The sequence below is a fragment of the Echinops telfairi genome, unplaced genomic scaffold, assembly GCF_000313985.2.
Source record: "Echinops telfairi isolate 266 unplaced genomic scaffold, ASM31398v2 ScPeMD7_5;HRSCAF=22, whole genome shotgun sequence".
Taxonomy (NCBI): domain Eukaryota; kingdom Metazoa; phylum Chordata; class Mammalia; order Afrosoricida; family Tenrecidae; genus Echinops; species Echinops telfairi.
Window position 1 is genome coordinate 2,748,721 of NW_022103901.1, and position 14,701 is coordinate 2,763,421.

Consider the following 14,701-nt stretch of genomic DNA (forward strand, 5'->3'; position numbering starts at 1 on the left):
GGTTTGTAAAGACTGGATCATGGTTGCTGAGATGAAGTATTCAGGAACTAGAGCAATGGGGTGTGTTTCATCAGCGCTATACTGCACCCTGGTTGAATCGTCCCTTCCTTGTATCCCTTCTGTGGGGGGGATGTCCAATTGTCTACAGATGGGTTTGGGGTCTCCACTGCAACCCCCCGTCTTTCACATCAATATAATTGTTTGGTTTGGATCTTTAGATACCTGATCCCATCGACACCTCATGATCATACAGGTTGGTGTGTTTTTTCCACGTGGGCTTGTTTGCTTCACTGCTAGATGGCTGCTTGTTTAACTTCAAGACTTTAAGACCCCAGACGCTATATCTTTTGATAGCCGGGCACCATCCGCTTTCTTTACCACATTTGCCTATGTGCCCATTTTGTCTTCAGCAATCATGTCGGGAAGGTGAATGTGGGGGAAGCCAGCCCCCCACAACTAATCCTGGGTTTGGTAGGCGCAATTGTAAAGTTAAGATATATAAAGATTATAGTAAAGTCATAAAGAAATAGGAGAGATGGGAGGGAGAGGGTAAAATAAAGAGTCAGACACATTTCATAGTAGCATGCTCACCTCCTGGACAGCCATGACCTTAACAGGCAGGTCTGTGCATAGAGCGGGCAGAGAAAACAGGAGAGAGTGAGATTTATTGCGAACCAAGGCTTATATATATTTGAGGGTGTGCATGCCTCCTAATTACAGGTAAACACATATGTCACTGGAAGGGGTTGTGCAATAGGCGTAAGCATAACAGGAAGGGGATGAGCTAGGGGTGTACACGTAATAGGAAGGGGAGGGACTAAGGGCATACATGTGACAAAAAGGGCAGACACCATTGTTTAGCCCACAATAAGTTGGGCCCACTCCCTTCTGATAAGGATAGTAGTAGATTGTTTCCCTGAAGGAGAGCCCAGGGAGGTCAAGCCCACTCAAGGGTGACCAAGGTTAGGCTGCCATATTGAGTCTTGGGTCTGCATTTTGTTTCTCCTGTTTTTTTGTTAAGGTTGTTGGAGATAGTTGCTGCCTGTGTGCCCACTGCAGTGTCGAGCACAGTGGAGAATGGGCAGGGTTGCCCTAGGTGGCGGGGAGCACCCTAGACGTCTGGTGGGGGTTCCTGCAGTGGTGTGGAACGATGGAGAAGGAGGAGGAAGTTCCCCCAGCTGCGTGTGGGGCCATGGAGGGCGGGTGGGAGATCCCCCAGCCACGTGGAGCACTGTGGAAGGGGCCGTGTACAATCTCCTTGATGCCATGCACCATCTTCTCTAGTTTTCAATCTTTAGGGCTCAGTGGGTCAGATCTATTTTGAGACGGTCTCTAAAGCTTCAATCTATGAGAAATTGATGATGTGTTCCACAATCAGCCTCTGGCCTGGTTTTAGCTGTGAATATTGGGCTTCTCCATCATCTCTTCCCATAGATATAGTCCATCTGATTTTATGTATTCCATCCGGAGAGCTAGTATGCAGTCACCATTTGTGTTGCTGAAAAAAGCTATTTGCGATGTAGAGGTTATTGGTCTTGCAAAATTCTATTACGTGAGCTCCACCTTTGTTTCTATCACCAAGGTCATATTTTCCAACGATGATTCCTTCCTCCTTGTTTCCAACTTTTACATTCCAATCACCAATCATTATCAATGGAGCTTGATTGCATGTTTGATCAATTTCAGGCTGACTTTGGTAGAATTTTTCCATTTCTTTATCAATAGCTTTAGCTGTGGTGCATTCATTTGAATTATAGTGCCATTGACTGGATTTCTTTGTATGTAGAGAGATATCAACCTATAGTAGACAGCATTGTATTTCAGGATAGGCCTTGGAATGACATGATTCCTCTTGAATTTATCATTCCCACCACAGCGAATCAAGATTTTCTGACTCAGGTGGCCAGCGCATTTCAGCTCACTAACCCCTAGAATGGCGATCGCTGTGCTTGAGGGCGTCCTGTTTTCCAGGTGCCTCGTACATCCCACGTTCCGATTGTTCATTGATGTTTGCAGCGGTTTCTTCCCATTTTGAGTTGTGCCCCGTCAGCAAGTGAAGGCTCGGAAGGTTTTGTTCCCACAGCTTTCACACCAGCCACGTCATTCTGGCCAGCGCTTCTTTGAGAAAGCAGTTCTTGCTCAGTCATATCTTGAGTGCCTTCTGACCTAGGGACTTATCTTCTGGCACCATCTTTGACAATGTTCTGTGTCTAGTCGTGAGGCGGTCATTATCTGAAAAGGGGTCGGCGCTGTCCATGAGGTGGTCAGTGGCTAATTCCTCAGGGCGGGGGACGTCTGTTCCTTCTGTGTACTGTCTGTTCTTGGTCTGGAGGCTACACTGAAACCTGTTCCCTTTGAATAACCCTGCTAAGATTTGAAATGCCAGTGGCCTATCTTCCAGCATCACAGCAGCTCACAAACCACCACAATATGGCAGACAGACAAGTGATAGCAGACTGACAGACAAGCGGTGGCCCAGCCTCCTTGGTAGCTATACATTCGCTTATTCTACTTAAATGAGATTAAGTTCTTTTACATAAGTATTTCCCTTTTGCAATGTATAATTTTGCTCAGTTTCATGTTTTCTAGGTCCGTTGTATGTGGTGGACATGTTTCTTAATAGGAAGACGTTTTCGCGGCCACCAGGAAGCACGCTAAAACAGAGGCAGCATAGCTAAAAGGGTGGGCTCGGGCCTGGACCTGCCTCCGTCTTGTCTTAACCCACTGCCGCTGCTTGTGAAGTCGGAGCACTATTTCCGAGCAAGCAAATCTGCCAACAACCGTGGTTGTCTTCGCTTCCAAGGTGCATGCGGAGACCGTCCCTGATACAATGCCTGACCTCAGGGGGATGACTCAAAAGGAGACCAAGTGATGGGAAGGAGGGTGTGTTTTATGGCTGCAGCCATGCTCGCTAGCCTCCTTGTATGAAAACCTGAATGCCTAGAGCATTTCATATTACCTGTGGCCTCTGTGTCTCTCCTGGTCACACGGCATCTATCTCTCAATAAACCTCTCGGCTTTATTTTAATAGCCTGGAACATTTGCTCCCGAGAAGTCCTCAGGAACTCCAGTTTGGGGGGGTATGTCCTCCCAAACGACTCAGAAATGATGCTTGCCTCACCAAACCCAGCCACTGCCGCTACGGTGATGCCCTCTCATAGTGACCCTGTAACATGGAGTTCCACTAGCTCCATATGGCTGCCAGGGCTACAAATATTCATAGACGCAGTCTGACTCACCTTTCTCCCTAGAAGCGACCGGTGGGCTTGAATGTCCAACCTTTCCATTAGTAGCCGAACACTTAACTCAGTGAGCCACTAGTGTTCCTTATCCCATCAGCAGCCCTATATAAGTGACAGTGAAATTGTTGGGCAGTATAGGGAATAAAAGAAAGCAACGATGATCCACGACCAGCCAGAAGCTACCACAAAGTAGGATACAGGAGAAAATTTCATACTCAATCAGGTGACGTTGTGATTCATTATCTCGCCTTGAACAAGCTAAATCCTGGCTATCCACTGCACTCGCTTCCCTAGCCTGTCCTGGACCTTCCTTTTACACGAGAGAAAGTTAGGGGGGAAACAAACAAAGAAACGTGGGTCCAACAACCTTTTGTTGGGGTCCGAGTACCAGTAGAAATGGGGGTGGGGAGCAAATAAACACCTTTTTAAGTTGCCTTTGGTTTGGAGGCGTGCTTGGTCAACACACTGGATAGAGCGCCCTGTAACCGCTGGATTTTTTGTTTCATAGATGTGCTTTACAGCCCGTCTCGTCCTCTTGGGTCCTTTTATCTGATGACTGTCGGGTTTGTCCAGGGTGCTGCTGCTTGTCATCCCAGCAGCTCCAACTCGTGCCAACCAGAGGACAGTGCTGCGCTGCCCGGCATCGTCCTCGTGGTCAGCCAGATGTTGGCATCCCCTGTTGTTTGGGGTGCTTTCCAACCTGAGCAAAACACTTGGCTGCTAACTGAAAGGTCGGTGGTTTAAACCCACCCAGAGGCTCCACAAGAGAAAGAGCTGGCAATCTTGGTCTGGAAGGTGAACCTCTGAAGACCCTACAGGTCACTTCGACTCTGTTGCATGCAGTTGCTACGAGCTGAGAGCAGCTAGCTGACACCCAACAACAGCAGGAAGAACACAGGACCCCCTGGATGGCATCAACCGTCTCCATCCAAAGATTGCTGTCCATCCGTGCCGAGTCCTGGGGACCCCTCGTGGGCAAAGCAGAACTGTGCTCCAAAGCGTTTTCTTGTTTGTGACTTGCAAGACATTTCTTTCAAGCTACTTCTGGTTGGTTTCAAACTGCCAGCCTCTCGGCTAGCAGTCAAGCCTACGCCACCCAGGGATCCTCCATCAAGATGGCAGCTAAGAGAACCATCTGGGGCACTTCGACGCCATTGTAACACCTGGGGTGCCAACAGCTGGATGCAACAGCCACCACATAGGTGTGTTTTCGTTTCAGGAAGGACACAAGCATGTCTCACAAGCAAGCACTCCCCAATCCCTTCCGTGTAGCTCACAAATTCCAAGAAGAGACTGGTGATGGGTTTGATTCCTGCCATCTCCACACAAGGGTTTTCAGAGACGATAGGAATTGTCATTCAGATCCCTGGAGTGGGCCAGACAAGTGGGCAAGCATCTCTGTGAGCAGGTAGACATGCAGCCCCAGCACAAATTGGTCTTCTGCGTTTAAAAAAAGAAAAAGAAAAAAGGAACCAGAAACTTGGAGTTTGGCTTTGTTGTTATCTTCTGTTTGGTTGGTTTTTGCTATTAGCACTCCTGATTCCTCTCTGTGGCAATCAAAAGGTGTTCAATGATTTTAAATGGTCCTTAGCACCGGGGGAGCAGTGGATATATGTTGGGCTGCAATCCCCAAGGTCAGCAGTTCAAAACCACCAGCCACTCCATGGGAGAAAGAAGAGGCTTTCTATTCCCATGAGTGTTATAGTCTCAGAAACCCACAGGGACAGTTGTACCCTGTCCTATAGTGTCGTGGCAATGAGCCACAGTGAGTTTGGTTTGGTTTATTAGCCAAAGAAAACAAATACTTGTTCCTGCGTCAGACCAGGTTGGTGACCTCTGATTTCTAGTGAGGCTAAACAGGTAATAATAAATCCCAGGGATGATTCAATTCTTAGGGCCAGAATTTTAGAACCATCCAGGAAAAGGGAGTTGGGGTTGAGGACACAGAGTCACAGCTACCAATCTCTTTGCCATGGAAACTCCACAGGAAATGATTTTTTTTCTTCAGTACCGAGAGATCAGTGGGAGGCTAATAATAATCCCCTACATTGATGTAACCCTTGAAGATTGAGTGTGTGCTCGTGTGGAATTTGATTTGATTCTCACGCTGGTCAGGAGCCTGTTGAGAGCACCCGAGGCTTACTACTGTGTTAAAGGGGAGCTAAGGGCCCCCACACTCCCACTTCCAGAAAGAAGGAGAGAAGAGGCAGTCAAGTAATAGGAGAGAACCATGGTTTAAGGGGAAACACTTAGAAATCAGGTCATTTTCCATCCCTGATTTGTATCCTTCTCTCTTATCACCCCTCCATTTGATAATGCTCTCCTGCTCTGCGGCTGGAAAGCAGGAGGCTGGGTGTAGGTACGATGTGGGCGCAGGACCCTGCTGTGCAGAAAAAACAATCTGGAAGGATTGATTACGAAAATGCTGCCTTGTGGCTGAGGGTCCCCAGAGGCCCTCATTGACTTGTTGATGCACAGGGAACCCAAGCAAACCCTGACTCACCTCGGTGGAGGTCACACTCATCGCCGTCCAGTTGATTCTGAGTCCGAGCGCCCTGCAGGGCAGAGTACACCTGCTCTCGGGGGTTCCAAGATGAGACATTTTTACAACATAGAAAGCCTCTTCTTTCTCCTGAGGAGCTGCTGCTGGGCTTAAACTGCTGTCCTTGCAGTTAGCAGCCCAAAGTGTAGCACACTGCACCACCCAAGCTCCTCTGGTTGAGTCCTTGGCCATGAATAACAGTCTTTAGCCAAAGCCAATCATTAATCTATTTTCTCAGCCTGAAAAGCTCTCTTATCAAAAGTGGGGTGACATCAGGGGATGGGTGCATTCACTTCTACCCCACTTCTCTCCCATGCCCCCCCCCACCCCTCCGCCACACACACACACACTTTGTCCTGGTGGCATAGTGGTTGGTTACTCATTGGGCTGCAATCCACAAAGTCCACAGTTCAAAATTACCAGCCACTCCTTGGGAGAAGGATGGAGCTTTCTACTCCCACAGAGACCTGTAGTCTTGGAAACTCACAGCGGCAGTTTGACTTTATCTACAGGGTGTCTATGAGGCGTCTCGACTCAATGACTGTGAGGTTTTTTGTTTGTTTTGTTTTGTTTTTGAGCTGTGTGTCAACAGTCCCATCCCAACCCCAACTACCCAATCACACTCTGTAGGTCAACAAGGTGTTTCAATTCTGTTTCCTTGGTCTGGAAGCTTCTTCCCTTCTTGATTTTATTTATTTAATTTGTTTACTAAACAGGGGGCCAATGTCTGATTTCTGAAAACTTTCCTGTCCTCAAACACAACTGTTTCTAACAGTGAACTGTTCTCTTTTGAAATCCCTCTTTCTCCGCTTCTCTGTTTCTCTGGTTGTCCTTTCACATGATAATGGACTCTTGTTTATGTGAGTGTGTCTCCTACGTCATCATAGGAGGTGGGAGGTGTGGTGGGAAAGGTGCACACAGGAATGATGGCAACCAGGGCCTTGCTCATCCATCCAGGGCCCAGAGTAAGCACCCAATTGGATTTGGGTGGAGATTGAATTCAATTCAAACGGGATTGGAACGACCTCAGGCATCCACATTTTGTGACCTTCTGATCAATCTTCAACTTTACTCAGATTATCATGTTGCATAAATCCTTGAAATTTTAGTAAGGTTGCAATTCTGAGCATCTCTAGGGACTTTCAGTACAGCAGGGGTCATGTCCATCTCATGGGAGAGGTAAAAACTTGGGGGAAGGGTTGGGTTCCTGGCTTGGTCCCAGGCTAAGATTACCTTGGTCAACCGCCCACAATGGCTTGGGAGCCCACCCTCGGAGAGGAGTCCCTGCTGTACACATGCACACATGCTACTAACACAAGCCCCTCCCTTGACCAGCAAGTCCAGCTCACGGCGGCATAAACCTGGGCAGCCTTTAGAGTTCTCGGCTGTAGGGATCCAAGATGGTCCTTCTGTGCCTCTGCTCGTGTGTGACAGATCTGTTTCTCTATAACCAGTTACCCTAAAGTTTAGGGCATTAAACAATATTTTTATATCTCAATTTATTTCGGTTAGGACTCCTACATGTGGCTTAGCTGGGTGGAGGGAGCTCAGGGGCACAGCAGTTAAACCATTTCTGCTAAAGAAAGGCCAGAAAACAGGATCCAGCAGCTGCTCCCTGAAAACATGATGGGTTAGTCTGCTTCTATCAAGAGGTATGACCTTGGAACCCTCTGGGCAGCTTGACTCTCTCCTACAGGATTGCTATGAGTGGGAATCCACTCAAAGGCAGTGGATTTGGGTAAGTGGGTGCTTCTAATTTTGGGGTCTCTTCAGAACATGTAATCAAGATATTGTCTGGGCTTCCATCAGCTTGAAGGCTTGGATGAGGTACCATTTCAAAGATGGCTAGTTCCTACGCCAGACAAGAAAAGACTCTCTGTTGGCCAGGGTTCTTGTCATGGGGCTGTCAGGGCAGCTGGTCTCCCCAGAATGAGTAATCCCAGAGGGAGCAAGGTGAATGAGGCAATGCCTTTGATGACTGAGCCTCAGAGATCATGCCCTGTCCCTTCCACAGCACCCTGGTGGTTGCAAAGGTCAGTGCTGGTCGTGCGGAGAACGACACAAAGACGCGAGAACCAGGAGGAGAGCGTAGCTGGGAAACCAGCTGCTTTGATCAACAGTCGCCCGGTTTCTCAACTGAGGGGAATGCTGGGAAGCACCAGTGACTGACATCCGTCACCCCGACAATGATAGATGCTCAACCTTGTCGGCACCATTCCCTTTCCCATTTCCTGCCGGCACTGGGCTCCCAGCCAAAGGTCACCACTGCTCAGACCTCAGTATTCTTCCTTCTCAGTTGATGTGCAATTTCTGCGATTTATGGAATCTCACCACCACCACCCCTACTGCTCATCTCTCTTCTGCATTCTATGCGCTTTGCTCCAACTGGAGGGAAGAAGAGGTTCCAGTTGTCCGTTCTGGCAGAACACACCATCCCAAAGCACTGGATGCCGTTGCTCCTAGTTCTGGGGTCGCCTGGGTCTGGCTGAGGAGTGACAGCAGAAGTATTGGAAGTACTGGAACCCTTTGAGAGCTCGCTCCCACAGGGATTCCTAAGTTGGGAGATTCATATATGAGGGCCCTGGACCTCCTGGGTCTCCTCAGGCAAAGAGATAACAAATAAATGATAAACAATCAATGCATAGCTATAAGTGACAGATATCTAGTGAGTAACCAGGCACGCAGGCAGACACACAGACCGAAATATATATGAGAAGACGGCAAGCTGAATTTCCACATCTGGTACTGATTTAATCACCATCTTAATGTTACATAATATATTATACTCTAGAGAAAGATGGGGCTTTCTCTTTCCAGAAAGAATTTCAGTCTTGGAACCCCCCAGGGGCTGTTCTACTCAGTCCTGTAGGGTTACTGAGCCAAAATCAACTTGATGGCAGTGTTGTGTGTTTTGTTCTTGTTGTTTTACACTAATTTATGAAAATGAAATGCATGTTCAAAATACATAATCGTTGACCAAGTGCAGGAGGCTCTGCCCATCTTCACTTCTGATTTTATTCGGGAGCCACTGAGGCCTATCAGTACTGACAGGCAGCTTCGGTGAAGAGCAAACATGAGGGTCTTAGGCTCCACTTAGGGTTCCATCTCTTGACTCAAACGTTATAACAACAGGTACTTCCGGTGATAAAATTGGGTCCTTGCCTATTTTTATGGGGATCTGTAACAGCGAAACAGGCATCTTGAGAACCAATAACGGAAGCATCGGCAAGAGCAAACGCAAAGTAGACCAAGTAAGGACCGTACTGCTCTACAGACAGACAAACACTCTTGTTGCCCTCGTGTGCCTTTCTTTACACCCATCTGTCAGCTCTGTCCAGGGGGGAAGGCGAGCATATCCATCCATCTAGTCACTCAGCCAAATATTGACAAGGCAAACCAAATAAGTTTGTGCTCTTTTGCATTGAAATTACAGTATGAGTAAACTTTAAAAACGTTTTTAAATGATCCCTGGTGCTGTGGTAGTTACATGTTGGGCTGCAATCCACGAGGTCATAAGTTTGAAACCCCCAGCCCACTGTAAGGGAGAAAGACAGAGCTTTCTACTCTCATAAAGAGCTACCATCTCAGAAACCCACCGGGGGAGTTCTACGCTGTCCTATAGTGTCGCTATGAGTCAGCGTGGACTTGATGCCAGCATGTTTGGTTTTTTGGTATATGTTCAAATACATTATTTCAAATTACTTTAAAAAAGACATGTAAAGTTGCCTTTGTGCATGCTGAAACTCGTGAGGTCATCAGAAGTAGATCTTATACACTCTAATTCTATGGGTGGTTCCTGACTTCCAGAGAACTCAGTCATGCCTCCCTTGGCTGATACTATTTGAATCTCGAGGAGGCCCAGGCACCGGAATTTACTGTATATACTCGAGTATATACGGTAGTTAGTCTCCTGTTGATTCCAATGTACAACCCCTGTCCCAAAGGAGATGCTGCCAATGCTTCGGAAAAGAGCGTATTCAAAAGCAGTGGCCTCGCTCTGCTCCATGATTTTGCACAACATGCCTCTGTCTTTCTAATTGACTTGAGAGAGTTTACAAGTTTGCTGTGTGCAAATGGACTATCGGTCATCCTGTCCTCCTTATCTCCATTGACTCCACACGATCTGCATCCTGTGGTCTTTGTCAAGCCACACACACACAACTCCAGAGCTGAAAGGCCATGGATGTTCATAGCTGGCTTCTAGTAGATTCTATGGCCAATAGACCAACTTATTGAAAAATGAACGGGTAAAGTCTTATAACGATCCCTCCATTTAGAGCACTCCCAATAAAGCCTTCTTTGTGCAGAGAATGCACGGTCTGACCTGTGTTTCTTTACAGGGTCTGACGGAGAACTCCTGAAGAATTCTGATGACAGCAAGCTTCATGTTCATGAGAGCGGACCTCATGCCGATGCAGTTTCGCGGGCCAGCTCCAAAGGGCAGGTACAAGTAAGGGTCAATGTTGTCCTTGTTCTGCTTACTGAACCTGGTTCCACAGTTGCAGGAGAAAGTAGTTAGTAACTCGTTACAAAACCAAGAGCTGCATGTGTTCTGTTCGCACTTAGACCCGTCTACTGGTCGGACAGCGCGTGCTTGCATAGACCAGTCTCGGAGAGCCTGCTGTGGGGGTTGCTGTGAGAACTGTAAGCGATCCTTTCCCTAGAGTAGCTTTCAGTCTCGTTCTAGAGACAAGATTCATTCTGTTTCAAATAAAAATGCGTCTGTAAACACTACCAGTATACTCAAGGCGGTGAGCTTTGTCACTCTATGAAAGGCACCTGGGAAAGAAGGCTCTCAGAACGACAAGTAGCTTCCTGACTCAGCTCGCCTGTGTTAGTTTTACGCTCATTCAAGGAGCAAGTAGGAGAAAATCTCTCCCACGTTGGAATGCTATTTGTTGCTTCTCTTCCCTGCTCTGTTTTTGATAGCGTCTCTTCATGGCTCCTCTTCTACTACTCCTCCTATGGCTGACCCTCCTTCTGCACCTCCTTCTCCCCCGCTTCCCCTTCTTCCTCTCACTCGCTCCCATAGACAAAGCTCTCTCGAATCACAGTGTGATGACCCTTCACTATTTAGCATTTCCACCGGCTTCCTTCTTTACTTGCTCCATCAGACGATAAATTCTTTCTTGACTAACTCAATGTCATTCCAAATGGATTCTTTAACATTGAATGATTTGAAAGTAAACAACACTGATTGAGGAAAATGAAAATGGTTTTGTATTTATGAGGGTGTTTTTTACCCCAAGAGACCTCATATCTAAGAGACCATTCTAAATCATCTATAGAATATTCTTCCATTAAATAATGTGATATGTTTCAATATGACAGGGGATTAAGGAGAAGGGTGGCATAACAAGAGGACTGGAACATCAGTCATGGGTTGATGGTGTGGAGGCTGTTGATGGGCACATGGGCACATTAATAGTACCTACAGACTTGGTCGCGGGTCAAAATGTCTTCATACTGGACAATTTTTGTTTTTTGTTTTTTTCCTTCTTTTAACATTTGAAGTTTTTATTGTATGGTGCAATCCATACCACATGGTAAACACCTAGCAACTGTCTGATGAGTGAATGAATGAGGGAGAAGGGAAGTGAGCGGTCTCTGGTTTGATGTTCATGTAGGGAGTGGAGCTGCAGAGATTGTAGGAACCATCGAAGTCCTCTGGTCTAGGAAACAAAGGATTTAGTCTTCTTTGATTCAATCTTTCTGAAAGTATTATCGGGAGCCCTGGTGGTACAGTGGTTATCTGATGGGCTGCAATCTACATGGTCAGCAGTTCAAAACTACCAGCAGCTCCTAGGGAGAAGGCTGAGCTTTCAACTCCTGTAAAAAGTTACAGTCTTGGACACTCACAGGGGTCATGATGCGTCAGCATCGATTATCAAATCCAATGGCAGGGGGGTTGGTGTTTTGGAAAAGTGTTGTCGGGGATTTGGATTTCTATGTTGTACAGAGTGTATTTATACTTCCTAAAGTGGATGGCAAATTCAGAAAGCTGAAGAGCACAGCACAGACAAGCCAGAAAGAACGAAAAATAAAACCAGAAAGTCGTTAAATAAAGTCTAGCATATATCTCCAAAAATAAAAAATCATGATGTGCTTACGCTTGATAGCATGAAATGTTGTTGAAATCCTGCTCGTAAACAAGTCAGGACCAAATAAAATATGATAGCATCTACTTTTTAAAATCCATGCGTGCAGAGAAAAAAAGCCCTTACACATTCATTCTGTTACTAATGAGGACTAGCTTCAAGGGTGGGGATTATGGATGTGTGCAGCTTGGAGTTTGTTTGTTTGTTTGTTTGTTTGTTTGTTTCCTAGTCTGTGATTTGTACAATTTTGACAAGAGTAGCTTGTGACATAAGAACAAAGCTTCTAGCAATAAACAGATAGATGAGCAAATGACTGTAATCACAGGTTTGTCATCAACACTAGGAAGTGTCAGAATGTGCTCCCACCAGCCTGGGTCATCAATGGTCCCTTTCCCCAGGTGCGTCCTGTACCTTTCAGGGAGGAACTTCTCGGGCTCGGGCCAGTATTCTGGGTCTCGCTGAAGAGCAAAGGCTGGCACCATCACCACTGTCCCCTTGGGAATCATCAGTCCACACACTTCCACATCCTTCTTGCAGACCCTCTCAATTCTGCCAGCGATCGGGTACAGTCTCAGGGTTTCATTCACCACCATGTCGAGATACTCCATCTGAAGCACAGCGTCATACGTGGGGGGCGCCTGGGAAGGAAGAGACAGCATTTCAGAAGTTGACATTCCGAGCAGGCTAGGGGTTGCTCCTGAAAGTCGACTCTCCAAGGGAGAGCTGATGTTGGTAAAGGACTGTGGCATTTGCAACCTACCATGTCCCTCTGCCCACCCAGTCACATATTCAGATTGTGAAGCAGTTGTGGATATGGGAGACCCTTGGGTAAAATCCTCGAAATGGGTCTGAAATTCCTAGCATTGCCAGGAACAACAAATCAACAAATGTGATTAACAAACTACGCCCACTCTTTCAGACAAGATATGTGCATGGCACTGTCTCTTACCAACCGAAAGAAAGAAAGAAAGAAAGAAAGAAAGAAAGAAAGAAAGAAAGAAAGGCCACATCAAGGGAAAAGGAAGAGTTAAAGAAAATTCCAGTCAACAACCCCCTTGTTTCGAATAAGGCTTTGTAGTTCAGAAAATGCTGCCTACTGACTCTTTTGATATGTATACCAGCATAAATAGATGACGATGATAGATAGACATATAGATAACTAAGTCAGTAGAGAGGTAAATAGACCGGTAGGTAGGTAGGTGGGTAGTTAGGTAGGTGAGTAGGTGGGTGGGTGAGTAGGTAAATATGTAGGTAGGTGGGTAGGTAGGTAAGTGGGTGGGTGGATGGATGGATGGATGGATAGTATGTAAGTAGGTAGATAAATTGACAGTCATATATGATGAATGGATAGATGGAAGATAGATAGATAGATAGATAGATAGATAGATAGATAGATAGATAGATGATAGATAATAGGTAGATAGATAGATGATAGATAGATAGATAGATAGATAGATAGATAGATAGATAGATAGATAGATAGATGGCTGGATCTATGAATGGGTGGATGGATGATGGATGGTAGTGGTGGGGTAATGGATGACAGTGGTATGTAGTAGGTAGTAGGTAGGTAGTTAAGTAGGTAGGGAGAAGGTAGATGATTGATAGAGAAATAGATGTGTACAATCATTCATGGGAAATTTCCATCGTCTTTTCCGTCCATTTTCCCACCAACTTTTCTAAGCTTTCTTGTGTAACGTGCCTCTTAACAACCAGCTAAATATATGAACATACACGGTTCAGCTGAGTTACACTAAGTGTAAGATGTTGCGAATGCTTTTATTCTGTAAAAGAACATTTATTTTCTACGCATGCTGTATATCATAGAACTTGTTTTCTAGTTGTTTCTAAAGAAAAATTGAGTCAAGAACTGAAAGCACCTTCTATTGGGACACAGGCTCAGATGTAACGCTTTTGTAATACGTAAAATATGTACAACATGTCGTGAAAATCCGGGAGCAGCTTTCTGTGACGCAGTAGAAAGAGAAGGACAACTAAAGCCCACATCGGGCTGGCCCACCCTCCACGTCAGGACGGATCCGAGTTGTGGCCTCAGGGTTGAACCAGAAGGCTTGTGACTCGGTGGCTTCCCTCACTTCCAGACCAGCGCTCCTCCCCTGGAGGAACAAAGAACCCCCACTGTGCGATCACCTGCGAACAGTGGGGGGCGCGACCAATCGCTGGGTGCTGTACTTCGGAGACTCTGTACAGGTTAAGCTCTGGGCTCCGAGCCAGACACGCAGAAGCATGGCTCAGCTTCTCACCACTGTCTCTAAGACCCCAGGGCCATTCTCTGTTCGGCCACCACTCAGGTCTCTGATGGGGAGTGTAGGCGATCCTAATCTCTCCCTTGTGGGGCGATGCTCACTGCTTGCTACATCTCCATTGCATTTGCACATTTCCCAGCCCATCTGCAAGTAGAGGAAGTTGGATTACATTAGCTTTGCCAATGGGCTGTGCTCAGATATGAAAAATGCCAATTGGGGGCCAAAGAATTCTGAGCGCTTGCCTCTTTTGTGCCAGCCTGGGCTACCATGATGTCTTCACATTCCAGATGACACAGCTGTGAGCTGGCAGAGAAAGCATCAACGTGTTCGTGGAGGATTTTCCTCCATGAGCTTTTGAAAACCCCTCATGAGTTTTTTGGGAGGGGGGTTGAGAATTTTCATAAGGGAAAAAAGTAGTGGGAAGGCATTCTTAGCAGGACCCCACCGTCATCGTCCCTCTCCACGCGTCCTCCACTGACCTTACTGGGCAGAGCCTCGTCGATCTCCTGCTGCAGTTTCTGCTGACAGTCGGGGTGGGTGGCCATTAAGTAC

At 46.6% G+C, this 14,701-nt stretch overlaps 1 protein-coding gene across 1 annotated transcript in view; it reads right to left on the reverse strand.

Moving 5' to 3' along the window:
* Window positions 1–8,780: 8,780 nt before the first annotated feature.
* LOC101638912 (cytochrome P450 3A4-like) overlaps window positions 8,781–14,701 on the reverse strand; it is a 21,289-nt gene continuing 15,368 nt past the window's right edge. The window contains 4 exon segments of the mRNA XM_013005452.2: window positions 8,781–8,962; window positions 10,109–10,271; window positions 12,294–12,520; window positions 14,629–14,700. Coding sequence (XP_012860906.1) covers window positions 8,867–8,962; window positions 10,109–10,271; window positions 12,294–12,520; window positions 14,629–14,700 — 558 coding nt within the window. The 3' untranslated portion in view covers window positions 8,781–8,866.